Consider the following 27,432-nt stretch of genomic DNA (forward strand, 5'->3'; position numbering starts at 1 on the left):
GTTATAGCATCCTTTTACCCCAAGACCTTCCTTGGGAACAAATTTCTACCAGGTGATTTCACGATATGAACAAGAGCCCTCTCCGTGGCTGAGGGTCTAACAAAAAAAAGCTTGTCACTTCCTTGAAACACCAACATTTAACTCTTCAGACATATAGCTGAGTTAGCATGCATCTAAAATTAAATCAATCGTGGCTTGCTTACATTGTGACTGTAACACATACAGCAAGCACTGCTTGCAGAAGACTGCAGCCGCAGATTATTAATATGAGCAGAATCTTTATGTTCAATTTTTATTAGATGTTAAAGACAGTCGCTGATTTTTTGCTTTTTTTTGTTTGTTTAGCTTGCCACTTCACACCTAAGTCTATCATATAGTTGGCATGTATTTCATACTCTAAATTCTCCACGCAATAAGTGAAATGAAGCACTAATTATTGCATTCAACTTCTGGCAGTACTCACACTTGCAGAAGCTCCTCGCTTTGGACAGCCAGAGATGCCTACAAACAGATCAGAAACTCATTAGGAGCAGATCAGCAGCAAAGAGTGATGCAGAGAGCATGCTCTGCCTCGTTAATCAAGCACTGCTGCAGCATTCAGCTCCCCTTCAAGGGAGTCCTGCCTGGCCTCCTTCGGCCAGGAGAACCCTGGCTGTGCTACAGTGTGTAAAGACAGGGTAGAAAGCTAGACGAGAACATAGGAGGCATAAGAAACAGCACAAGGCTGCAAAGCCACACATTAAAGGGAAGCAGGGACAGATATGCAACAGCCAGAAGAGCTGGCTTACTGCAAGTCAACACTGCAGTTGTCCCTGGATTTGCATGGTTAATGAAACTACTGGTTTTCCATGAATCCACACAGGCTACCGCAGCCCGTTGACTTCACTCAATTAACAATGCAATTGGAAGCTGTACCTGTTTGCAGTTCTCCTGTTTTAATTCTTGAATTTGAGCTTTGAAAGATTCATTTTCCTTTTGCACGTCCTATTTAAAGAAGAGACACAATGTTTTATATATATGTATACAGATAACTATACACACACACAGAGTACATGCACTCCCCCTTACATCACAAGGTACTTCACCAAAACTTTACCTGCAATTGTTTTACTTGGCTTGCAATTTCTCTCTCTTTTTCTTCCAGTACGGCTTTCAACTTCTGCATTTGTTCTTTTTCCTCTTTCAAACTACAGAGGTGTTTTGGAAAGAAAGAAAAAAAAAGAGTTAAAATACAAATTGATACTAAGAGACAGACACTAGCTGGGACAAAGTTCTCAGCAGCAGAAAACAACTAAGCTTCATATGCTATGTATAATAAGCTGCCACATGGAGATGCAGCCATTAGAGTATGGCTCTAAATCAAGAAAACTATCCAAAATATGTGCCAGCTGCAGGAATGTGTATGGCAAACACTTACCTGCTAAGAACTGGAGTGAAGCAAGCCAGTCATTTCATGCGTCAATCAGCAAATGGGCTTAGTCATGACTGATCTCAGTCAGAGCAGTAGTGGGAGAGGAGCAATTGATTCCCCAGGCGAGTCCTCCAAGCCAGCTGGCTCTGAAGGAGGTGCCAGGCACAGGCTCCCAAAGGTGAGGCTGCCTTAGGCACCATGAGCAGGCTGTACAGGAGCCCTGCTTGGAGGGCAGTGCTTTACAAGAGCAGCTCTGAAGACAGAGTCTCTTTTGGCACAATCACATACAAGCTCTCTGCAACTTAGAGCAGCCGGACAAAGCAAAGTCAAAACAGAGGGAACTCGTGCTGCATTTCTTTATAAAACAGGAGCTGGAAAGCTGGTCACCGCATCTCAGACTGAAACCAGCAAACTATTCATTGCTTTTACCAACTCTCAGGTACTTAAATCCACACTCTTTTTAAAAAAACTTGCTAAACAGAAGAAGAAATTATTGCTGGATGCAAAAAGGAGCAGCAGTTTCACTGGCTAGTAGAGTCCTGAGCAATCACTCACTCTTACAAAGCGTATGAACACTGCTACTTACACCAGGCAGGGACGCCAGACACTTGCTCTTATACACAGCAGCAGACGTGCTGGCTAGCGTGCATCCATCAGCACTAACACCTCATTTTAGCAAAGCCCATAAAATCCTTGAAACTCTCGTACATTCCAATTTAATATAAATGCCAGCACTGCGTGCATGTTATCAATAGGTGCTTGGGGAACTGCTACTAAGCATACTCACAGACTCTCCAGGTCCTGGACACAGGATGCAGCAGGCACCTGAAAAACAAAGCAATTCCCAATCTCATTTTGACTGCACAAACAGCGCCAGTGAAGCCTTCAAATTAACAGCAACGCTTTGCAGGGGCGCCACACAGCTTGCAAGACACTTGCCAAGGAAATACTGGCAAATTTGCGTCATAACAAAACACACGTTGCTCCAAGAATATCTAAACACATGGATTTCAGAAGCACAGCTTACACCAAGCATCACAAACTTTGCACCAGCCAGTTTCTTTCCATTCCACCTTTCCCCTGGGATAAAGGCCTGTCTAGACATCCATGCAAAATAAGAGTGCAGCTCAGCTTCTCTCCTGTATCACCACCAAAACCCAAACTGAGTGGGAATACCGCCCTATTGGAAGGATTTCTCCAATTACACCTGGCTTTGAGAACATCCTATCAACTGTTCTCAAGTCCAGTGAAGAAAATCAAAAGCCAAAATATCCCAGCCAATTGCAACTTCTGGAACAGGCAAAGACAGGAAGAAATCAGAGCAAAGCTTAGCCACTTCCATGTAAGCTGCTATATACACAAACAGCAAGAGCTCCACCATGACCCATAACCCTGCAGGGACACTACTTCAGTGTGTCAAGAAGGTACCTAGGACACAGCTATGCCTACATCTACGAGCTTTAACGTCTCCAGACCAGGGCAACTCTTTAAGGACAGCATCATCCGAGTTAAAGAAAAGCTCTCGGAACTCAGTAACTGTGCAACACCTGCTTTGGATAAACACAGTTGAACTATTAGGCTTTCAATGCTGTAGACTCTACCAATTTAGTCAAGTAGAATTTAAAATAGCTCTGTACAGCAAACAAACCCTATAAGAACAGTAGAGGATAAAGAACAAGCATCTTCCCGTTCAACCAAGCAGCCCCCTCAATCCCATCACCTCTGCAGGCCATACCTGTTGGAGCTGTTGCAGGTTCTGTTGTTCTAACTCCTGAACTTTACTGGTTAACTGTGCAATTGTATCTTGTTGACCCTTTGGACATAAAAAAAAAAAAAAGCAGCAAGAAGTGTAAACGTAGTCCTTCCACAAGAAGAAATACTGCGACAGAATTTATTTCCCTAAGATACCAAGAAAGCATACCTTCAGCCATTCTCCTTTCTTAACAATCTCTTTCTCCTTCTCTTCCAGTAAGGCCTCCATGGTTTTCACCTGATTTTCCTTCCCCTTCAACCTGTACCAATACATACACACAGACACAGAATAAACCCCTGCTCTTTTACTCACTGCAGCTTGTAACAAACCACAGCAGCCTGTGTGATCAAAGGTACAACCACAATTCGCCTGCTGAAAATGAATGTGAGGCTTTCACTTCAGTTTTAGCAGGAGCTGCCATTAATCAATGGTACTGATCAGTGAGAGCAGGCAGATTTTGCACCAACATACACTGCAGGGATCTTACATGTGCTCTCTTCACCTAAAAATAATTCCATCCTCCTCCCCAGCTAGGGACGTGAGGGACTGATGACCCTGGCAATTCAATTCTTATTTATCCACCCAGCTACAGTACAGGCATTACTAAAGCAAGCTTGACTCAGTACCTTGCCAATATGCTTCTATTCTGACTTGAATTTAATCCCACGTAGGTTAATTTGGGCCCAGAAAGCCACAGAATACTTCACCTTGTTAGCTGTCTCAGACAGGATCAAGCAAATGTACTAAGGATTCACGTATACTAAAATTGGTGTGACCAGCCTGGCTCATTTCCTGAACATTTTAACTTTAAAATAGACTGGAGCAGGGAAGTGAGGGGTGCACACAGGGCAGATGAAACGTTAACAACTGTACTTACAGAGTCTGAAGTTCTTTAACTTGTGATGTAATCGACACCTAAAGAAAACAATCAGTACTTCAGTTCAATATACATTGAAAGAGACACAAATGCTACAAACTTTAGACAGAAATAGGGGAAGAACGATAAATATTATTGAAATAGGCACAATTCACTGCAGTCATGTAAGCATAAACACACATTCTTTGTGGAAAAATAAATTATGAGAAGCCAAACGTCTCCACTATTTACTTTCATCACATTTAAAACGGGAATTCCACAGCAGAAAGGAAAACAGTGCAAATGGGAACGCAAGCAGGCCAACCATAGCACCGTTCCACTGCAGGCAACAAAGGAAAAAGTGGACACTGGTGACAACCATCTCACCACAAACTGCAGCTCAAGTCAGAGATCACCTCTGGTCATTTAGATCTTTATAGAAGCAAGAGCTTTTTAGACACACTCTGCAATGTCAGTGCCCCTTTTAAGTTTCCATTGTAAGATTGAATGTGAATCGAAGAAACAAGATTGAGTGGGAATATTCCCTCTGAATTTTGTACAGAAGCCTAGCAAACTGGAGACTGGCTATCTGTGTAGATACTGATGGTGCAAAGAAGCACATTTGGTTTAGTCCTCTTCTATAAGCTCTTAGACATTCCCAGAAAACACTGTTCTGCTCACAGAACACCCAGAGGTGCGTATACACCACCTCTGGAGGAGACATCCCTTATATGCAGCTTTCCAGGGACAGCAACTCCAAAATGCATTTTGTTTTGGGCTCTGAGTCAGTTCCAGGGAAGGAAAAAACACACAAATAATTCCTCCAGTTCCTGGGAATCTGTCTTAAAAAAGAGGCCCAAGACGGAAACACTTTCTACGAAACTTTGCCTAAAAAAGGACAAAACTTTAACGCTAAGGAAAACAGAAAGTGGGTGACATGTTGGAATGTAGCTAGAAAAAATGAAAAAAGCACAGACCAAAAAAGCCACGCACCCCCGGACAAACAAGCAAGCAAGCTTCCTGCCAGCACGATGGATTAAGCTGCCTGCAGAATGGGCTCCCTAAGGAAACATGGGTTCCTGTAGCTTCAGATGCTAGACAGCAGGCATGCCAAAAAAGCCAATAGTCCTCCATTTCTGAATTCCTGATAGCTAGAGTAAAAACTCCCTCTGCCAAGACAGGCTTTCTTTGGACACTGGAAAGATAATGGGCTTAGGTTTACCCAGAAACCAAATAAAATTTAGGTCAGTGGTATTCTAGCAACAGAGAAAAGACCAACAAGAGGGGAAGCGCTGTCAGTAGTGGAAATTTCTAAAGTCTCAGCCCCAAAGGATGTCCTGAGGTTTCGTGTTTACTGCTGGGACAGTACACCCAGTATACACCATAACCAGACAGAGCTAATGCTACAGTGTTTTAAGTGCTTTGTCAATTATTTGGCAAGAATAGCCAAATCTCACAATAAAAGTCCAAAAAGCTCGGGCATCCATAGGAAGGTGGTTTCTGCAGGGCAGTAGCAGTTACACTACATATTTACAGCTTCATGTCCAAGGAAAAGTAGAGCTCTACATTAAAAAGTTCCCGTATCCAATGACATTCACCAGTGAAACAAAAACTAGAACAGAAATGAGTGAGCAGTGCATCCAAGGCAAGTCTTTTCCACGCTTCTGGCACTAAGGCATTTTACCTGTTTTTCCATCTCAAGCTGGGAATTTCCTACTTCTTCTTTCAGAGCCTCTATTTTCTGTGTCAAAGCCTTTTCAATGACAAAACAGACAGGATTGGACAATGGAAACAAAACCACCAAAAAAAATGGACGCTACAAGTTCGTCACTACAGAATGCCATGCAGTAACGAATAAATGGTAGTTAATGGCATAGACACAGAAAGGAGGAAAAGTATCGCAAAGTATCGAGACAGATACCTGAACAGTCTTCTCCTTGCTTGCTACTTTAAGGATTTCAGCTTGTAGTAGTTCTTCCACTGATTTTATTTTTCCATCCTTCTCATGGATCCTGAACAAGAACAGAGGAACAACATTAGGTGGCTGAACAAGTGTGCTACATGAGCATAAAAACACTAGATTTGGTTCTGCCATCACATCACACTGCCAGCCTCTGGAAACCATCGTGGGACTTCCCACTATTGCAGTTACATCTCACTGCAGTCCCAACACCAGAAGCAAGAAGCAGGAGAAAAAAGCAAGAGAAATAAGATGGAAACAGCACAGAACATACTAGATTATGTAACTAGTAGCTCGCATACTAATAGATACCTTAATTTGCATTTTTAGACAAAAATTTGATCATCTCTGGAATGACACACACACAGCTTCAGCCTTCACTCGATGTTCCAGCAATTTATTAACTTCAAATGCACACACACAAAGCGCAAACAAGCTCAGTCCTTTTAGAGTACCTACTGCAGAAAAACAATTATCTGACAATTCAGAGCAATCCCTTGCCTAGTCTAAGTTAGACTTATGAATTTAATTGCTTAGCAGAGGAACAACTGGATTTTCAGAAGGTATTGATCTGACTTGACATGTTTCCAAAGCCCTGATGCTTCCTGCTGCATACACGCACACTTCACCCAGTTAAAAGCAAATTCTTTCAGGAAAGCAAAACACAGTCATGAAATAAAACCAGACAGAAGTAACGATCAGAAAGTAAATTGGTGCAGTAACTTACACTTTCTGGAGTTCTTCCACCAGTGACTGGAAGGAAACCTGTTTGAAACAGATCTTTAACTTAGAAAAACTGAAGAAAGCAAAACAATGCACAAGTAGTGCTAAGGCATAAAGCATTAAAGAGCCTGGGCTCTTTGGCACCAGGTAAACTACGTAGCATCCAAAAGATTTTATCTACCCTTTATCCTACAAAATTAACTGTTGGTCTTCGGTATCCAGCAAGCCAGTACTTTTGGGTCTGCGACAAGTTCCAGCAGAACAAAACAAAACGCCCACCCCATCTTTTCCAGGAGAGGCTGAGGTTCAGGACTTGCATCCGACCAGCTAACCTTTTCATACTGACACTGTACACACCTCTCCATGGTAATTCTATTCATTCATACGTTTTTTTTGCTCTCTAGAAAACCATTTTGAGAAGTGCTCTCCTGAGCTGTCCAAGCACAGCTGGACATCAAGGAAAAGCACTTCCTGATAAGTGTTGAGCGCATATCAAAAAATGGAATACTATGATAGTCACTGAACACAGACAAAGAGAAGTGGGCTAAGTCACATCCATACAACTACAGATGGACATTAGAAAGCCCAAATATACAAACGCAACGCAGCATGAGCTTCCTACCAGCCATGCTTCTGGAAAAACACAGCCTACAGCCTTTCAGTACTTAGCACAAAATCAACTCAGAGCCGCTGCTGAACTGGAACTTTTGGATCCACCACACTTCTGACACTTACGCAAAGGAAGCGTTTGACAGAAATATCAGCTTGCAGGCCAACACTAGAGGAAAACAGGATGCTTTGCCAACAGGCTTCAAAGACATCTTCACCTTTTTCCCTTGACTTTTGCAACCACAGCAAGATCCTTTTAGATTTAAGTTTAGGTGTAATCAAAGTTTTAGATGAAAAGTATTACCTGCTCTGATAGCTGAATTTGCAGACTTTGAAGTTCTTTTCTCAAGGATGAATTTTCCGTATGCAGTGCCTTTGAAAGCAGACACACAGATAATGAACGACTCATTTATTGGGGAAAAAAGTGTTAAGCTTGACAGAAAAATAATTTATTTTGGAGCAAGTGAAAGACTATTTGAAAGCCTGAAAGAGACCCCCCTCTGCAGCAGTTGAAGCCAAATTATTCAGTGGAATAATTATTCAATTATTCTTCAATCTATAGGAACACTTCAACCTATAGCAAGTGGAGGGAAACATCTAGATGATGTGCTCGCATTTTTGGCTGTTTGGTAGCCTGACAGTTTGCTAGCGTGCAACTTCTCCCAGGGGCCTCAGCAATGCACCTGGTATTTAGGAACACTAAGAGAAAATTGTCCTACTGTGTCCAGACAGACAGGACATAGCATTCCAGCAAAAACACTGCTGAAAACAAACAGGGATTTTTGTACTGCTTCCCAGATTTCTCATCGCTAGCTTTTTTTTTTTTTTTAAAACAAATAAGAGTATGGAAACACCTTCAGCATCATCCCAAATTGCCACTTGTTTACAATTCGTTTAGCCCTTCAGATTATTCAGTAAAAAGATGCAATAGTCCCACAGTGCCAAGTTTTATAAATACCCCTTTTCTAAGGACAGATTTGTTACAGGTTACATCAAACTGTTCTGGAGATGCAGGGCAAAATTTATTCCAAAAGACATCAGGTAAAGACACCAGTAAAATCTACTCTAGACTAGGCAGAGACAAACGCTTACTGTATACCATCAGCTTAGCTTCTGTTACCAAATAGATTTTAACCTTGTCTCCAGGATATGCCTCTCCTACTCACAGGGAATGATCTCAGACTGCGCTATGAATGCTCAAACATGCAGATTAAGAGCTCTTGTGCAAAGTGTATTTCCCCATAAAAAGATAATATGAGGGATTTTACCTTCAGATCCTCCTCTTTATTAGCCACCTGTATGAGTCCTGCCTCAAGCAGCTCTTCAACTGTCTTGATTTTATCATCCTTCTCTCTTATGCTGAGAAATCAAAAGTGAGTATTAGGAAAACAGAGTTAACCTCTAAAGGCAGTTTAGCTATCAATAGTAACCTTGCAGCCAGCAGAGCTGGATCCCTGTTTTATCCTCTGATTCAAAAGAAAAAAAATAGTTTCTTACCTTCTCTCCATCTGCTCTATCAAGTCCTTGTTTGCCTATTAAACAAAATAGAAGGGTGATCACTAATTGGACCAATTGGTTTGGGATTTTAACAACAAAAAGAACTACAAGTATCAACTTCCCCTTAAATTTAGTTACTGAACTGCAATCCAGCAGGGAAAACAGAAGGGGGGAGGATATCTTCATAGCATGGGGGTCTAATAACCAAGGTTAGAAAAGATGTCAGTCTTTCAGGAGAGGCACAGATCCAGCCCAAAACAAGCACCCAAAAGATCTACCTCCTTTAAGCATTTCCCAAAGTCACAAGCTCCACTTGGGGCTCACCCAACAGAGCATTTATGACTTCTCAGAGACCAATAGCGATGCATTGCAAGAGACTACACAAGAAATGTAGACCAGCTCCCATAAAAAAAAAAAAAAAAAAATCAGCTTTCAGACATGATACTAAGCCAGCCAGTCCTAGGGGAATAAGGGCTGCAAATCTGGTTATCTGCCAGAAGACAGGGAAGCACTCCAGACAGGTTACTGCAGACTGGCAGATACCAACATGGGGCTGAAAAGGAAACAAGTCTCCTGCCCTGCAAGTCTTTCTACTGTGTTTCAGGAAGCTCATTCCACAGTGGTATGAAGTCACGGGTGTTCAGGGCTCTCCCAAGCACCATGGGGAAAAAGATGGAAGACAAGGCAGGGGGGTGGAATACACCACAGTGAGTTTTCTTCCATTCCATGGGTCCATTCGTTGGTTACTACTAGTTTGAGAATTCAGTCTGGGATGGAAGAACACAGACAGTGTTAAGATCTTACTCTGGTCTCCTTACAGACCAAGGACCCTTCTTCCTAGGAGGGTTGGTTGCTCATGGGGTTTTTGTATTCCACAAAATTGACATTAAAACTGGGAGAGGCTGCAGAAAGAAGTCCTTCCTTATTTTAAGCTAGCATTCTTCAGGGGAGGGAAAAGTCCACATTTTGTTTGCTTACTCTTGACTAGATTTAGAAGACAGCCACAGCTGTCCAACGTGGACTTCCCATGCATGCCTAAAATGCAGACTTTGCACATCAACCAGCTCACCCTCTGGCCAGCTTAGCAAGAAAACATTTAAGAACTTGAAAAGAACAGAGGATATTTGATACAACCTCAGCATGCACTGGCTGCACAGGCTCAGACAGGAGAGTCTGCAGCTTCTGAACTTCAGCTTGCAGAGTTTGGTTTTGATCCTTGAGAACCTGAAATTTAAACGTATCAGTTCAGAACTGCATGCCCAAGCTACATTTTCATAATGGCAACGAGGTAATTAAATAACACAGAAGTTGTTACAGTGAGTTCTTTGGAAGCTACAAGACTACAAAGAGTCCTTTCCCCATCTTCCTTGCCTTTCTGTATTAATACTTCTGTCCTTATGTTCCCATAAGGAATTCAGCTGTTACCATCTTTATTCCCTGGCAGAGGATCAGACAGTACCAGGCATAAGAGACAAGAGAAACTGCATTTTCCTCCTGAAGCAGCATCAGCAGCATCTCCAGATTTGATAGCTGCTTTTTATGAAGCACTCATCCGGCAAATCCAATGGTCTAGGATCACCTCCCTGGTTCTCTTCAGCTGCCTTAACATTTATGAAGCACAGCAAAGAACTGGCAGCAGAGATTTGCACAGCTCCCACACTTCGGTCTGAGCGTGAGCTCAGGAAGAGGAGCAGCTGTACCACAGCCCTTGCCTCCCTGCAGCATCCCCTCTCAGAGCAACAAATGAAGCAACCCTTAGCAAAAAGGCTGACAACTCAGACGTACAATCGCTGCTCCTGGGAAAAGGGGTTCCAGGAACCAGCGTGGCTCTCTGCAGCAATTCACCCAGCGGACATCATACAATTTGCAACACTCTGTGGCACCAACTGATCACTGCACAAGGTGCCAGAAGGAAAATCAGCCTCTAGTACACAAAACACCGGAGAGGTCGTGCCATTTAATATCACCGGTCAGTGCTCTCATCAGGAGCCTTCTTGCAAAGAATTCATTCAGCCTGCAGTAAAACCCTCTGCTCACAAGAGGAAACGCTCAGACCCAAAGCCTTACAAGGACAACACATGCAGGAAGGGACAGCAAAGGTGAGGATTAACAAATTGCTGTTTTGAGCTCATTTTTTCCCCTCTTGTGTATGTGGAAAGAAAGGAACACTTGCTCAGGCAGAAGCATCCAGGGCAGACTTCTGTTTGGGATCAAAGACAGGGAGAAGAGATTAGAAGTGCACAGAACATCCACGCTGAGAGTACACTATAGGTTTCCAGAGTATCCTAACAACAACCATCTGCACCCAGGTCCCTGCTCACTTCCTAAGAAGTGACCAAATTTCTGCCAGCTGATTTTTGGCCATTACAGAGCACCATGCTCATTTCAGCACATAACCACCCACAACACCTCTCAGGTCTTTTTCCACGAGGAAAGTTCAGGTTATTCCTCATCATATTTGTTTTCAGCACTTTGCCTGCCATTTTGAGACACTGCACCACCTTGAAAGCCCCCTGCAACTCCTGGGAGTCACACAAGGTAATCAAACATTATTAATAAACCTGCCACTTCTTCCCACTCCCCTTTCTCCATTGCTTACACATCCAGCACACATCTCCCTGAAGGTTCAGATGATAGCTTTATCGTGAAAACCAACCATCTGAAGTCCTATTTTGTTACCTATTCTTTGACCAGCTATGAACTGTGGAAACAGTTTCCCCTCTTACTCTCTGACAACCTAGAGAAACTACACGCCTTGCAAGGGACTCACATCAAAACATCTTCCAAAATGCAACTTTGATATGTGAACCAAGTTCACTACTTGCCTGCCAACAGCTTCAGAGACCTCTAGGAGATCCATGAGGCACGACTTCTAGAAAAGCCTTGGCCCCTATCATCACCAGCAAACCTCCCAACATGGTATGAGATTCAGACAGTGACCTTTTTCACCAAAAGCAGCAGAAAAACAGCGCTGCCCAACGTGGGTTTTAAAGGAGTTAAGACAACTGAGGCACCAACTTTCACAGAAAGTGGATCTAAAGCTAAAGTTCAGAAGAAAAAGCCTAAGGTGGCAGAGAGCAAGGAAGAGTTAAGTTGATCTTTGTGTACGCCGCTTAGGAACAAGTAGCAGCTCTGCTTTGCAGACCCCAGATGGCAGAACTAAAAGCTTTGGCAATTTAGCTGCTACCTTATGAGAAACAATTTGGAAACCGGCAGGAGGAAAATAAGCATTTTTACACCTACCTTGACAGGAAAAAAATTACAAAAAAAAAAAAAGATCTGACAGCACGAAAACCCAAGCAATAAAAGCTCCCACCAAGGACTTGGAAGTTGCATTAGGGGGTAGAATGCAGAAAAAATGCAATAGTTTTTATTGAACGTTTCTAAGACCTCACTTCACAACTACATTTGACTTGAATTACGTCTCTCACTCAGCTGCACAGTCTGTTGCTACTACTCTGATATCCCACAGTGCTCCTGCCATGTAAAAAGAACGCTGTAACACAGCTTAACACCTGAAAGTCAGCTCTGTGTCACAAATCAACATCGTATGAACTGCTTCACAACCTCACAAGTCTGGAAAACTTGCTGTCAATAAGCACAAGGGTAGTTACTCTGCATCTTACCTTGAATTCTTCTTTTGTGTTTGCAGTCTGTGCAAGTTCTTCTCGAAGCTGCTCTTCAAGAGTTCTTATTTTGTCATCTTTGATGTGAATGCTGAGACACAGCAGAACAGTTAAATACGTCTTAGAGAAAGCATCAATTCAAAAGAACATAAAAAAATGATAAAAATTGTTTATCAAATGCCAGAGCCATTTATTTACCTTTTCTGCATCCTTTCTAGCTCATGTGCAGCAGCAGCCTAGATATAAAGAGGATTAACACAGACTTAGGATACATCACATGATTCAATCAACCTTTCATTCCACAGTATTAAAAAGCTAGAACAAGTCATTTGGCCTCTCAGCACATGACTCACCAGCAAGTGAAAGGGGTGAGCTTGTCGTTATGCACTTTTACACCACCAATACATACCAGGCAAGCATGCAATTATGAAAGGGGAGAAGATCTGGAAAGGATTCGTTTAACAGCCAGGATTTTCTCTAATTAAACACAGCATTTCCACCCCCGTAATGCACAGGCCACATAGCTGGGGAAAGGCATTTTGTTTGGTTCTAAAAACGCTTGTTGTCAGGGAAGGTTTTCATTGTATAGTCTTGGTTTTTGCTTTTTCAGATGGATCCTTACGAGCCCTTCGTGCAATTGCCAGGTCTGTATAATCAACCACAGTTGTGTCTGCTCCTGTGCAACATCCTGCACTTTGCACCCTGCAAATCTTGATAAACCTAACGAGCAAAATGCTTCCTTAACTTGGCTGTCCAAGCAAGAAACAGATGTAGCTGGTGACGAAGGGAGGACAAGAAGCATGCTTCTGACCAGCTACAAGAACTCAAGGATATCACATATTAACCCTATTCTGTAACTTCACACCCTTAATGGGCTTAAGCACAGCTCACTCAGAACAGCAGATCTGCCCTTGCTTTTATGACAAAGTAGACAGCGGGAAGAGACTTAAATGAAGTCTTTAATGAATCAAGCAGCTATTTTACCTGCTCATTTGTCAGAGCCTGTAACTTCTGTACTTCTGATTTCAAGGACAGGTTCATGTTCTGCAATACCTGAAGGAAGAAAGGAAGGAAGAAACACTTGCATTTTTCATACAGATGGTCTTTCAAGCATGCCCACTCTTCAGTGCAAAATATCCCTGGTTGCTTTTTGTGATAGTCTAGAGGTAATAACAAGGAAAAGCCTCAACCTTTGTTATGAATGACTTTCCAGCATCATGCATTGGTCTTGCCTGGAAGAGCAAAGATCAGCAGACTTGCAGCCAAAGGAGCTGGTTCTAGATCCAGACAGCAGCAGCCTCGCAGGCTTCATTTCATATGCACATCCAGCGAGCCTGTCCCTCTACCAGCTGGCATTTACACATTCTTTTATTATACCTTGAGCTCTTCCTCCTTGCTGGTTAAATTGGCGTGTTCGTTGCCTAATGAGTCCTCCATCTGCTTTAGCTGTTTGTCCTTTTCTGCAATCCTGCACAAATGAGAAGTGATGACTTATCAGTACTAAAAGGCCTTGGATGGAAGCTCCGCGTGAAGCATCAGGCTAAACACAAAGTACACGCTGGCCCTTCGGTCCAGCTCCTACTCTCATTCCTGCTGACTGTATACTTTTGGTCCAAAAGCTTTTCCATGCTTTTTAAATGCCTCTTGCTTGCCAAAAATTTATGGGATGTTCTCTAGCTCTGAAACACAGCTACCCCATCTCCCAAAGGGAGAAATCTCCTGGCACAGCAACACAGCCCGAACACAAACGTTCTCATGGTCACGCACATTCCTGCTCACTGCAGATCCCTGCACACAGGCAGCAGCAAACAAGAAGAGTCACTGCTTTCCATGCAGCAGGGACACGTACAATGGGCTACAATTCAGAAGCCAGACAGAGAAGGGAAATCCGCAGGAAGCGTTTTCCCAGCTCCTAAGTGAATCTTGCAGCTAGAAAGTTAGAAGCACAGACAACAACATTTCCTTGGCCAGTCCCTCCCGTATGCACTGAGCACACTCTGAAAAGGTGGTGTGTGTTAGAAGCCAGTGACACCTTCCAAATACCAGGGGAAATGAATGCTCACACTTTGTGGAGTTCTTCTGCCAGGACTGAAGCTGAGGTCTGCAGGAGGAAAAAAAAAAAAAAAAGCAACTGAGTAAAGCAAGTCAAAGAATCATCTTTTTCAGTGAGCCAGGAATAGCATTTTTTAAGATTTGCCTTGTTATTTTAAACTGGCACAGGCAGATTTCAAGTATTTCCTGGCTAAGGAACATTGGAAGAATCTCAGCACATATTAACATCCCTTCCTTTTCTGCTTAAGGCAACATAAGAGAAAGATGAACTATCCTATTTGCCATTTTGCTCTTCAGCAGAATCAAAACAGCACTTGTCTCCCAAGGACTAAACGCTCTATGGGACACTGCTGTCAAACCACTCAAAGAACTAAGAGCAAAAAACCCTGCACAGTGCATCAAGACTTGTGTTAGGAACAAAAACAGCAGCATAAGAACAGCAAGTGGCATCTTTTCCTCTCTGGTAAGAGCCTAATTCCTATATGGTCACACACACGTGTGGGCACAGTGGTCTGGACAAACCCTCCGCTGGATCCGCACTCCAGAACAGGGCAGGAGAGAGCTGGCACACAGGTTATTAGGAGGCATCTAAGAACCTCTGCAGGCTGCCTCATGCCCAATTTGGTAGCAGCTACAGCAGAACTTCCATCCTCTTTGTGCTTCAAACAACTGCTTATCCCTACCCAGCCTCACCTCTGTCCAAAATCCCTGGATCTCACAGAGCTTGTCCCTGTGGCACCCTACAGCACTAGGATTCCTGCACTCCCTCATCCAGCTTGTGCCACAGAACAGCAACAGGCACAGTCAGAAGGGAACAAACAGTTCCAGTCCCAGATCTGTCTCCTGAACGACCTAAACTATTTCATCAGCCCTCACATCCACAGAAGTATCCAGTCCGTCCCCGTTTCCCCAGAGTGGGATTTTCACACACACTGCCCATGGGAGAAAAATAGCTCTGCGTTTTCACAGCCAGACAGGCTACCAGGGGAAAGGCTTGTTCTTCCTTGGGTAACCCAGACCAAAAAAAATAATGAAGTTTCCCTAGGGATTCATTTTCAAAATCCTTTAAAAGGACTGGGATAAGGGGACTAGGTCAAGAAGAAACCATAAATCCAGAGTGCCTCTTTCTTCACTACTGTCCCAACTCAAAAGGTGAAAACCAAGCTCTTCAAACAAAGCCTAATGACACATTTTCAGCCTGATGTTGAATTTATTCAAACTACATCAAGCGTATCTGTAATTAAAAAGTCAGCACCCGATTGCATATGAACAGGGAGCTTATGGCTGTGTCCAGTTGTACCCAGAGGAGTTGAGTTTTTCTGAGCTGATTTCTGTGATGTAGCTCTACATGGAACTCAACTTCAGAGACTCAGCCACACTCTCTGAAGTTTTACACATTTATAACAATATTTTCTTAAAGAAATCAGGAAAAATAAAATTTTAGAGATTAAAGTGAGAAATAAGAGGCTTTGTGCACTGTGTGGGGTTTTTTGTCCTCGTTTGTTTTCTGTCACCACTGGAACCAGCACTGGACTGAACAAAGCTTTATCTAATAGCTGCCATACGTCACTACTTCTCCACCTGATGCACAAGGGAAAGGCATTATCAGGTGGTTCACACAAGGAGTGCAAAAAGACCAAAGTACCACATGAGACAGAATACATATACATGCAAAGCTATGGAGAAAAAAAAAACACATTTAAAATGGTATTCCACCCTTGATTATAAATGAAAGCTGTGGCAGGAGGAGATAGGTGGATTTTTTTCCATCCCAAAAAGACAGCAGAAGCTTAAGTTTTAAGCCAGGTTAAGAAGCACTACAAAAAGAGGATGCTAACAAGTCTTCACTTTCATCATTACACATCTCGCATCCAACTACAAAGAAAAAAAGTCTGCCTTTTTACAGAAAGTTTACAATTCAAGACTACAAAAGAAAGGGAAGAGTCCAAGAACAAGCTGTACCTGGGCAGCCATTTGTGAATGAAGCTTCTGAAGCTGAGCGTTCAAAGCATCTTTCTGCTCCATCAGTTCCTTGTAAGAAAGCACAAAAAAAAAAAAAAAAAAAAAGCATGTTGAGATCTGTAGCTAGTCAATTTTGCTAGCATTAGCTCCTAGCTGTGATTATGTTAGTAAGAACAGTTCAACATTTAAATGTCACATTCCTTGGAGATGCTATTTTTCTCCCCCACTAGGATCAAGTGGTTTGCAGGGAAGAGTAGCAGCCTGCTCTGTGTCACAAGGATTCCCTGCCACCACACACCCACTGGTTTCCCTAAAGCAAAGGCTACATCTCAGGTCCACGATGACCCCAGACCTTCTCACAGCACTCCACGCAAGTTCTCATTTCGTGAGCTGCTAGATGACAGCCTGGCACACAGGCCTCATTCTTTATTCAGTGGGAAAGCTTTGTGAAAACCTGAAATGCTGCTTTGACAGACGCAAAGGGGGGGAAAAAATAAGATCTGTGAGCACTACCTGCACCCGCATTTGCATGGAGTCCTCCTTAGTAGCTCTCTTTTGCTCATTCTCCATCAGCTGCAACATCCTCTGCTCCAGCTGCTGTTTTGACACCATTGTATCAGTAAGTTTACTGTGCAAGCTCTGGATTTCATTGTCTTTGGCCACAAGCTTATTCTGCACATCTGCAGCAGAAACATCAGGGTTTTAATTCAGAAGTAAATATTTGATCTCTGGGGGAAATAACTTTTACTGCCAACAGGGAAGCTGATTAGAAGCCTCGTTCCAGCAAGCCAGAGTTCTGCTCGTCAGCATTTAACTAACTTGTATCAGAGCACACTATTTCCCCAAGGTGCTGAAGCAGTACTGGCTTCACTTGAGCTTTATTCAAGCCATTTACTCAACAATGCCTTTAAAAAAAAAAAAAACAACACACAAATGGCAACAGCAAGATCACTGCAGTTAACATTATCTGGGAATTGTTTCATACATGCCTTGTTGTGCTGCTTCATGTTCTGCTGTTCTTTTCCTGAGATAAGCCTGGATTTCCTCCCATCTTCTTTCTGCTTCCTGCTGCTGGACCTTTATATTGAAGACAGAGTTGATGAAAAGAAGCCTAACCTTTAATTTATTTTTGAAATATTCAGAGTTCATCACTTCAGTGCTATTCCCAAAACATATGGCAAGGAAGAAAAGTTGTTCCTTGTTTCCATTAGAGCACATCAGAGAGACGGAGTGCCCTGTAATCCTCCTCCTAGGACAGTTTATCCTATTAATTTGAAAGGCAAATTGTGAACAGGATTTCATCATGGGCTTTTAACAGGATGACTTCTGTAATATGAAAGTGTAGCATTTTTGCTCTGCAAGTTCAGAATTAACACTAGAAGCCAGACTAGCTACGTATCACACAAATCCACATCTTTTAATTAAAAGATGTCTCAGCCACAGATACCAATTCTTCACCTGCAAGGGCAGGTGAGGCCAATAGAACTTCTGGTGACCAAGATTTAATTGCAGATACAAAAAGAAGTAATGAGCTCTGAATCAGCATTCTCAACTGAAGAAGCCATATTTTTCTTCTGAAAAGAAAAGAAGCATGAATACAAAGAGACCTTTTCTTCCAAAGAAAATGAAGAAGATACATCAAAACATTGGCAGGCTGGTTTTTTGAAGTCTTTAGAAATACATTTCTTTTAAAATTTAGAAGTTCATTGAAGCCAAAGTACTTAGTTTCCAAAAAAAATCTAATCTTGCTCAAATTCATACTCATAGAAAAAAAGTTCAATGCCACCAATTACACTTTGCAAATATATTTACTTGGGAGGATAAGTTTCACTTCATAGTTTGGAACCACTGAAAATATGTAGTACTGAATGCAAGTGTTAAGTAAGCCCATGGGATGGCTCAGCAATTATCTATTTTCAGGTACTTGTGCATAAAAAAAAAGCAGATTAAGTGACCAGGAAAACAGCTGAAGTGATTCCCACACGCCTCGCATCTGGCTCATCTCAGGACTTGGCTCAGATAAACCCTCAAGCCCAACTCAGCAAGGCAGAGAAAAACCAAAGTCACCTTTAGCTGAGCGACTGCCTGCTCTGCGTTCTTCTTCTGGAGCTCTTCTTGCTGCAACTTGCTGCTCTTCTCTCCCAGCTCATTCACCAGCCTGGCATAATCCTGGCGTAGTTTGTTCAGTTCAGCTGACTGCCTAAAAATAAACATTTTTACCGCTTTTTTCACCCCCCCCTCCTTTCTCCAAGAAGCAGGCAATAATCACAGCTACTCAAATACCAGCATTAGGTACATATTTGCAGCCAGAGGGCTGTACTGGGTTTTAATCACTCTGCTTCATCCTAGAAGGATGAGGGTTGGAAGCACCAGCTATCAGCACACACAGCAGCTACAACCCACTGAGTCAGAAACGAAGGTCAGCAAGACGCCACAAGCAAACGTTTTAAAGGAACTGATGCAAGCTGATAAGCACAATTTGGATAGCTTTATGTAAAGAGGTTCAGCTGAAGGAAAGGTCTCGCTGAAATTCATGGTCTGTTCCTCTTCCCATGAAGGATTATTGATCTATAACTTCGAGACTGCTCCTTCTGGACTGCTAACTGCATGCATCTCTTTGGATTACACACCACCTTGTAGGCTTGGCTCATTATCAACTTGTGAAGGTGTATAAGGTGTACAATGCACTCTCCCACTTTGGGAGAGACGATAGCCCAAGATAAGAGTTTTGAAAGGCTCCCCTTTGTATATAAGCAAGTAAAATGCATTTTGTTTTTATATTTGCTCAAATTAAGCATTTTTCAAGGTAATTTGGTGATCACAACGCTTCATTTCTACAAAAAGGGTACCTCTAAAACCAGGTACCCTCTCCTAGCACTTATCACGCATGCAGGGAGCAGAACATGCCTCCACCAAGTTCTGCTCCACAATTCAGGAAGAGTCAACAGAAAGGTCCGCACAGAAGCAGCATCTTGGTGTGAACACCACAGCCAGAAAATGAAGTTACAGTGCCATTTCCAAGTCCTGACACCGTTTTGACACTCAAGTCCCCAAATGTTACAAATCAGTTATCTGAGAGCCTGCGAAGAGTGGTTTTTGCTTTCTATAGGCAGGAGCCCACCAGCGGCAGTTCACCTGTCTGGCTACATCTCTTGCTGGGCGCTCAGATTTATCACAACACATTGTGAGTTTGTCCTCTGTCAGCTCAGGAAGAACCAGAGATGAAACCTTGAGATGTTTTTCTGATTTCTGTTTCTCCAAACACCAGTGGATAAATCCAGCTGTCACCCAGTCACACCATTAACTGCAGAGTGTTGGTATTTTTTTTCTTATTACAAGACTGATTTAAGTTCAGAGCTGCTGTCCTCCCAGGAGCCCAGCAACAGCTCCTCCCCTAAAGCTACACGGAGAAGAACAGACACCCTACAAAACAGGCTGAACACTTGTGCTAGCCTTCCTGTTGGACCTCAGCACCTGCTCTGCCTTCAAACTGATAGGAGACACTGATTAGTTTTGAAAGTCCTGGCTCGATGCAAATACAAACAGGTACCTGCCCAGTCCAAAACAGCTGTGTTTCCTAGTTTAACCACAAATTCAGAGACAGCCAAGAAAATGGAAACAGAAGGAGCAGAAGCCAGAACTCTACAGGGAAAACCTAAAAACACACAGAGCTCCAAGTAGCTGCTAACATACTTGCTCTCCATTTGATTGGTAGAAGTACTGACAGCATCTCTCAGGATACCATTTTCCTGCTTCAGGTGGCTTATTTCTGCCTCCATCTGCTCACGGAGTTGCTGGAACTGAAGGGAAGAAAGATCAATTCACTGAAGGAGAAAAAACAACTTATCACCACAGATATAACTACACAGTACTTTAAGTAAATAACACCAAGTGTTTTTTGGGGAGAGGGATAGTTTTACCTCCTTCCACACACACCCACTCCTCAATTAAACTATGCACATCAGCCCCTCTTGCTTGAATAAAAGCAATTTTCTTTTATACCAGTGTATCGAGACATTTAAGTGGTACACAAACATTACCTAGGGTACTGATTACTTGACTGTGTAACTTTAGATATAACTGGTTATCAGTTTCCCTTTTCCTGAGGGAAGTAAAATAAACCCACTGTGAATTAACATTAGAAGTCAACATCTTGAAATAAATCAGAAAAGTTTTAAATAACTAAAAATATGCAGGTTATAGCATGTGAACTACAAAAGGCAAGTCTTCAACTAATACCCTGAAGTCAAGACTGTGAAATAGATCTTTAGGCAATATGCTTCGACTGCATTTTTCTAGCACAATTTGAGGCAGGGAGAAGCCCCAATAACCTAAAACTGCTTCAGAATAGTTCAAACACGATTAAAAGACAGGGTACAAAGGAAAAAAGAATGGACTTTGCATATGCAGATGACAACACAGCTGGTCTTAAAACCCAACAACCTGCTCTGAAAATCTTCAAGCGCATGTAGCATGTAATACTTTGTTCTTCTACCAGTGCCAATTTGCAGATACAGCTGACATCATTTCCAAGACCTAGTTTCTTCATGACTGACTCATCAACGAGGATCTCGTACACAAAGAAGCCCAAACAAACGTTTGCATAACAACCACAGCAGGAGACAGCAGGCCCTTGTAGGGCAGCCGCATCCAGTTCAGCACCAACACATGTAAAAAGCTGTCCCTTGGGCACCTACAGGCTTTTTAATGTTTGGTTTGTGGGTTTAAAAAAAAGCCACACATATACAGATGATCCCAACAGAAGCAGGGGTGCATGCCCTACATAACTGGAAGCTTTGATAATTAAGGTTCAGCTTCTATGCAATGTTACGAAGCGGCAGCAGGGGGAGCAGAACCAGAACACCAATTCCTCTGCAAGTCCTTCAGCTGTCAATGCGTCTGCAGCAGTCAAAGAAGTCACACCTTGGTGCCCAGACCTCCTTCAAACAGTATCTGCTCTGGAGATTGTGGTTCTGCTCCAAAACTGCAGAGATGGCACTCTCCAGGTTGCCGAGATGCAACAGAAGAAGCAGTGTTGAGGCTGGAAAGCTCACATGCTAGGCTTGACGCTGTGACATTTACGTAGAAAAAAAATACTAAAATGTCATATCTAAGCTCCTGTCAGTAGGTATAGGAAGGGACATTTTTCTTAGAAAAAGAAGTCAAATTTTTTAATCCCGTGAAAAACTCTGGTGAGGTTACTCTGTTCTAATGCAACTTCAGGAGAGGGTAACAAGGGTCTAAAACCAAGAAGAATTGCAAGAGCGTGCCCTGCAAATATTTTCAGCAAAGCACTTTCCCAATCAATGGTATTTCTTGTATATTGACTTGTCTAATCACTCTGTACTACGATTTTAAAGTAAGATTTATCAGCTGCTATACGATCATCAGGATTAGTGTCTCTCTGGAGTTGAATATTTCAATGAGATTTCACACTTAATTGCTTAACATTTCAGCAGAAAGAACTGGACCAGAGACAGGCTGACTAGCAGTGGCCTTTCACAGACTATGATACAGTCACCTACAAAAAGACCTTGTCTTTCCTTTAAGCCATGAAACTGCCATGAATTTTTCCACCCTCTTGCAGGTGGGTCACACAATCAGTTAGCACTCTGCACTCAAGGCTTGGGGTAAGAAGTGAAGCCAGTTTCTGGGGAAGTTTACCTTCATCTTCATCTGCTGGGATTCTTGGTAGCTAACGTGGATTTTACTCTGAAACGTGCCGTGCTCCTTTTCCAGAGTGTTGATGCGTTCCCTCATTTTTGCTGTAAGCAAGCCGTTCCTCTCCTTTTCTGCAACCAGCTCCTTGGGTGGGAAATCAAAGGAAAAGGGTAAGAAGTCACCTACTCCAACAGACACGATGTTTTATGTTTAGAAATGTATCAAGTATACAAACCACAGTCAGCATCATTTAATCTGAAATTACAGCATTACCCCTGACAAAGCTTTCAGTACCTTCATGAGGATTTCAGGTCAGCATAATTTTACATTAAAAGAGGTTTGCCAATTTAAACAGCAGTCTTCTGTTGTCTTATATCTACTGAGTTTGGCGAGTTTATACATGCAGAGTCCTAAGAATTAAAGCCAGAGATACTACACAGAGCAAACCTTAGATTTTCCTCCCAAGTACAGCAAAATGGAACAAGTCAGATAAACTGCAGTGAAACTACAAAGAATTTCAGAGCACGATTGCTTTGTAGCAGGTTGAAAGGCAACGTTGGAAACAGTTTTGCCAGAGGAGAGGGGCTATTAGTGCCCAGCAATAACCAAACAGAAGTCCTGAATCCCACCAGCATGATGCCACATTACAGCTTTCAAAATGAAAATACACATTTCTATTTGGATTAATCATTTATTAGCCAGGAATTCAACCTGGACACCTGAGAAGCCCATAGAGCTGCTGCTCTGTGATGTAAGTGCACTCGCTGTAGTAAGCAAAAACATTAAATGCAGCTTTCAGCAAGCCCCAGTCACTGAATGAGGCATTTGCAGCACCTCAGTTTCAGGTGCCTCCAGCTCCACGCAGCGCCAGATGTTTTTCCAGAGGAGATTCAAAGTGCCTGCATTAGGAGTCAGCCTCTCTTCTCACAATTTTAAGCACTTAAATGATGCCTGAATACCTCCCATCTCTTCACAGCTTTTTACACATTTTTATTTAAATAAAAGCTTTTTTTTTTTTTTGGATGAACAAGCTAGATTCAGGAAGCTGTTTCTCCCAGAATGAAATAAGCAAGATGAGTTCCCATGCCCATGTTCACAGAGGTATTTGGGAATTTAAGTCACCCCAAAAGTTTCAAGTCACTTCTGAAAATACACCTTAAACAGCTTGACACAAAGCCTGCTCAGATATTAGTGTCATGGTATTTGCACCCACTAAGATGCAACAAGAGGAAGGGCACCAGGGCATTTTCTAGCTTCCTTCTCCACCAGTTTCTACCATCCATCTACAGTCCTCAGAAATCCATGCAACCTGCCAAGGCGGTGCCAGAGATGCTGCCAAGATTAGCTTTCACCTAGCTCATGTTTTGCCAAATACTGCAGAAGTCAGGCACCTCTTGCTCTCATTCATCCTCTCCAGTTTTCATTTGTATCAACACCCCTCAAGAACACCTCTGCACCTTCCCCTCAAAGTCCCTCCGTAGCTTTTGAGTGTGTTCAGAGGAATGCGTTGATTAGAAAATAAGAGCTTTGTGTCACTTGAGCTGAGCTTTGTCCCTTGTTTACCCTCACAATTCAGCACTGCAGCAGCTTTGCTTTTACCTGCTTCCTCCCAGCTTCCAGGAATGCTCATTTATTTCTCCTTCTCCCTTCCCTCCCACAGCCCAAATTGCAAAAGCTAACAACGTTCCCTGCTTGCATGCAGGTCCTGCCTTGCCTTCACAAGCACCACTTTGCAGATTTTCCCCCCACACCTTCCTTCATCAGCTTCTCCCACACCCAGGCTCCTTCTCACACTCCCTCTGCTTCTCAGCCAGCTTTCCGTGCCTCACTTCTGTCCCACAACCTTCCTGGTTCCAGTGCCAGCCAGCTTCCAGCTTACCCAAAACACAAGGATCTTTACCCCAACAAGTCTGATTTACTCCAACATCTGCACAGCTATCTCATTCTACACTAACTACTTCCCTTTGAAGCCTTCATAATCAAAATAAAGTTTCATAAACTGGTCTGGACAGTGGTGCATCTGTAAATATGTCTAAAATTAGCAGAGCTGCAACTCTGCTATGCAGAATTTCAACTTTATGCAGCTTCCTTCATGAAGAAACTGATGAGTATTGTGCCTAGAAACACACAAGCATGCAAATACTAGAACACATACCGAATTAAAAACTGCACTGCAAAGGGGTGGTTTCTATTTGTGTCCACAAAACCATGTTATGCTCACGAAGGAAGCGTTTGCTTTTAGCAATCTTTTGAGAAGGAAAATAATCTCAGTTTAAAAGTCTCTGTGTATGACCTATCTGGAAAAAACTACTGGAAGACAACTCTGCCTAAATACATTAACAGCATCATAAAAACAAGCAGTCTTGGTAAGTTTTCCCAATATAAGAGATTTTACCTTTTAATATTTAAACTCAGCAAGCCAGCATCTGCCTGCTGCTCATTCTCCAAGCCCCTGCTCCTATCCCATGGCTCTGTACGCAAGAACCTCTTCACATTTACCTGGCTGAGCTGCTTGCACTGTTCCTTTGCGACGGCTGCCTCCTCCTTCACCGCAGCGAGCATTTTCTCTTTGTCTTGCAGCTGATGTATGGCTGCAGCCGACTCTGCCTTGCTAGCCTGCAGGAGAAGCACACACAAATGGTCATACATGGCAGGAGTACCTGCACAGCACCCCAGCAGGCAGCAGAACGAGCCCGAGAGGAAGAAACACCCTCTCCTGCCCCCAAAACAGTTCATCCGCACGGCATACATGGCACGGGCACCCAACCCTGCTGCTAATGGATCCTGCAGCACCGATTTCATGAGACCAGGAAATGCATTTGCCACTGCACTGAAACCAATTAAGAGGATAAATGGGCTCTTAAGGTGCTTCCGCGTTGGAAGACAGCCGCTTTGGTGGCACTGGGGAAAACAAAGAAGAGCCATTAAGAGAAATAAAGGAGAACAACACCGAGATGCTGAATCATTCAATAATTGAGCTTGGAAAGGACTTCCAAAATCACCTGGTCCAACCCACGCTTAAAGCAGATATAATCCAACTGGATTAGGACTACAAACAATCTCCTGAAGCCTCACTACAAAGGGAAGAGAGAACATTGATCTGCTCTCTCCTTCCTCTTAACAGGAGAGCCTCCAGTCGACGTGATCACATCTCTGCTGGGGAGAACTGCAGTGAGTTTAGAGATGCTGCAGGAAACCAAAGCAGGGGAGCGATCCCTGCAGCCCTGCCATTTGTTCTCCACCCTGAAAATGGACTGACTGCCATGGGGGGGCAAAACCAAGTGTTTGCACTCAGACTCCACTCAAAGTCTGGGCATGGAAGAAGCAGAGAGGAGCCTCAGTGCCACAAACCCACCCTGAATTTACTCGGAAGCTCTCCTTTAACGGCACTGTTTCTGCTGTGTACTTGTGGTGGAAGGGAAAGGTTAAATAAATACTGAGAAAATTATTTTATCCAAGCTCAGTTCATGAACTAGTCAAGTGTTTTCCTCAGTATACAGGGAAAACTCTGAACTTAGCCTTCTTTCCACGAAGTCTGAGGGGTCAGGCAATAACCTAGATAGGAGGTACCTGAAACCATGCACTGCAAAAACCTTCTGCACTGCATACATACACAAAACACACTGAAAATGCCTTGCATGAGCCAGAGAGAGGAAAATATTCACCTTTTCACCTACAGAAATTAACGTTTATTGGTTTTATACAAAACAAGGAACCCACTTGGGCCACAAAGGTTTAGCTTTAACACCAAACCTTTCTTTAAAGGAAATAAAAGCAGCAAGCAAGCTGTTTGTTTTTCCAAATAAAACAGGTGATTCCACTACAAGCAGATTTTCAGACAAGCAATGAAACAGGGGCCTAGAGAAACTGTGAAGTATCCATCCCTGAACGTTTCCAGGACCCAGCTGGACAAACCCCTGAAGAACTTGGTAAGAACACAGCGCTGATCTTGTTTTGAACAGGAGGTTGGGCAGATTACATGAGATTACATTCCTAAATTCCCTTCCAACCTGAGTTACTCCGTGATATACTACTGCATTGTCCTAATTGAACTGACACATCCAGTTCTACATTTCTCTCCTGGCACCACGTCTGCAGAAGAACAGAAGTGCAAGGCCAAGTGTGACAAACGGGATGTTACAAGCACAGTGACAATGCAGGAACGTGTCATGGAAGAGAGGAGTAGATATATGCAAGGTATTGGTGGTTACTGTTCTCTTCTGTCTTGATAGATACAAAGATCATGAAAACCAAAAAATAAAGAACCACCAAGTACTGCAACAGGTTGCCCAGAGAAGTTGTTCAATCCCAGTCCTCCAGGGTTTAAGGGTAGGCTGGATAAAGCCTTGAGCAGCCCAGGCTGACCTTGGGGATGGCCCTGCTTTGAGCAGAAGGCCGGACTGCAGACCTAGCGAGGTCCCTTCTAATCTGAAGCATCCTAAAATCCTATGAAAAACATCCAGAGTCAGAGTACTAGAATATATAAGCTTACAAGATGAAATCCTACAAAACACAGAATTAGCTGGTACAATGCTCAGTCACACTTTTTTTTTTCCCCCTTAATTTCTACTATAGTTTATCCTGTTTACACATTTGGGAAAGATTTCTTGTAAAGTCACCAGATAGCCTTTCCCAATGTCAATACACTAGAGCGAGCAGCAACAGCAGCCCTATGCTATCTACCCTACACTTCATGGCTGTGCCTACCCTCTAGGAGCAGCCAGAAGCCACCAGCCTGGCGAGGCAGCCCACGGGATGGCAGCACGCAGCTATCCCACAACTGCTTTCCACCTGCAAAGCAAGCTCAGACCAACTGAAAAACAATCCTCCAACGACAACGCAGAAGTCACAATGAAATCACCAATACAGCTGATTTCACAGCCTCTCTCCAATTTCTGAGCATTTCACAGCTTTCTCCCCCCCACGCCCGGGGACATTCACCTTTTGTAAGACATCGTGAATCGCACCGGACTTCTCCTTCAACACCTCTACTACACAACGGGCCTCGTCTTCAGTGAAGATCATGTTCTTCATGGCCATTACGAAGTCTTTAAATTTCACTTCAGCATTTTCTGCAACACAGAAGGGAGGATATGTTTACTTTGGACTCCGCAGCGAATTATTTATTTTGCCTTGAAACAGCATGTGATGGGGTATCATTACGCATTATATTTAATTTCAGTCTGAAATGCCAAGAAGCAAAAGGTCACAAGCATTCAGCAAAAACAACATCTCCCATTTAAATCTGATAACAATCTGCCAGCTGACAGTTTTGGGAAAAGAATCCCACCGCTTTGTTTGTTCAGTTGGTAACATTTATAG

General features: G+C 43.0%; 1 protein-coding gene across 7 annotated transcripts in view; it reads right to left on the bottom strand.

Moving 5' to 3' along the window:
- KTN1 (kinectin 1) overlaps positions 1-27,432 on the bottom strand; it is a 72,355-nt gene that overhangs the window by 18,978 nt on the left and 25,945 nt on the right. For 5 of the 7 annotated variants that reach the window (XM_084520963.1, XM_084520959.1, XM_084520962.1 and 2 more), the window contains exons 5-31: positions 27,052-27,182; positions 24,610-24,726; positions 22,114-22,254; positions 20,143-20,249; positions 18,517-18,649; positions 17,439-17,526; positions 16,963-17,129; positions 16,450-16,518; positions 14,499-14,536; positions 13,813-13,903; positions 13,420-13,488; positions 12,634-12,671; positions 12,436-12,526; positions 9,944-10,033; positions 8,810-8,844; positions 8,581-8,671; positions 7,617-7,685; positions 6,708-6,745; positions 5,942-6,032; positions 5,705-5,773; positions 4,042-4,079; positions 3,333-3,423; positions 3,147-3,224; positions 2,199-2,236; positions 1,097-1,187; positions 916-984; positions 464-501 (exon numbers count right to left, since the gene is read on the bottom strand). In XM_084520963.1, coding sequence (XP_084377089.1) covers positions 464-501; positions 916-984; positions 1,097-1,187; positions 2,199-2,236; positions 3,147-3,224; positions 3,333-3,423; positions 4,042-4,079; positions 5,705-5,773; positions 5,942-6,032; positions 6,708-6,745; positions 7,617-7,685; positions 8,581-8,671; positions 8,810-8,844; positions 9,944-10,033; positions 12,436-12,526; positions 12,634-12,671; positions 13,420-13,488; positions 13,813-13,903; positions 14,499-14,536; positions 16,450-16,518; positions 16,963-17,129; positions 17,439-17,526; positions 18,517-18,649; positions 20,143-20,249; positions 22,114-22,254; positions 24,610-24,726; positions 27,052-27,182 — 2,206 coding nt within the window. The remainder of the gene's footprint in view (positions 1-463; positions 502-915; positions 985-1,096; positions 1,188-2,198; positions 2,237-3,146; positions 3,225-3,332; positions 3,424-4,041; positions 4,080-5,704; positions 5,774-5,941; positions 6,033-6,707; positions 6,746-7,616; positions 7,686-8,580; positions 8,672-8,809; positions 8,845-9,943; positions 10,034-12,435; positions 12,527-12,633; positions 12,672-13,419; positions 13,489-13,812; positions 13,904-14,498; positions 14,537-16,449; positions 16,519-16,962; positions 17,130-17,438; positions 17,527-18,516; positions 18,650-20,142; positions 20,250-22,113; positions 22,255-24,609; positions 24,727-27,051; positions 27,183-27,432) is intronic. The other 2 variants (XM_084520960.1, XM_084520964.1) reach the window with 1 other exon arrangement.

Source organism: Aythya ferina (assembly GCF_964211825.1).
Source record: "Aythya ferina genome assembly, chromosome: 5".
NCBI lineage: Eukaryota > Metazoa > Chordata > Aves > Anseriformes > Anatidae > Aythya > Aythya ferina.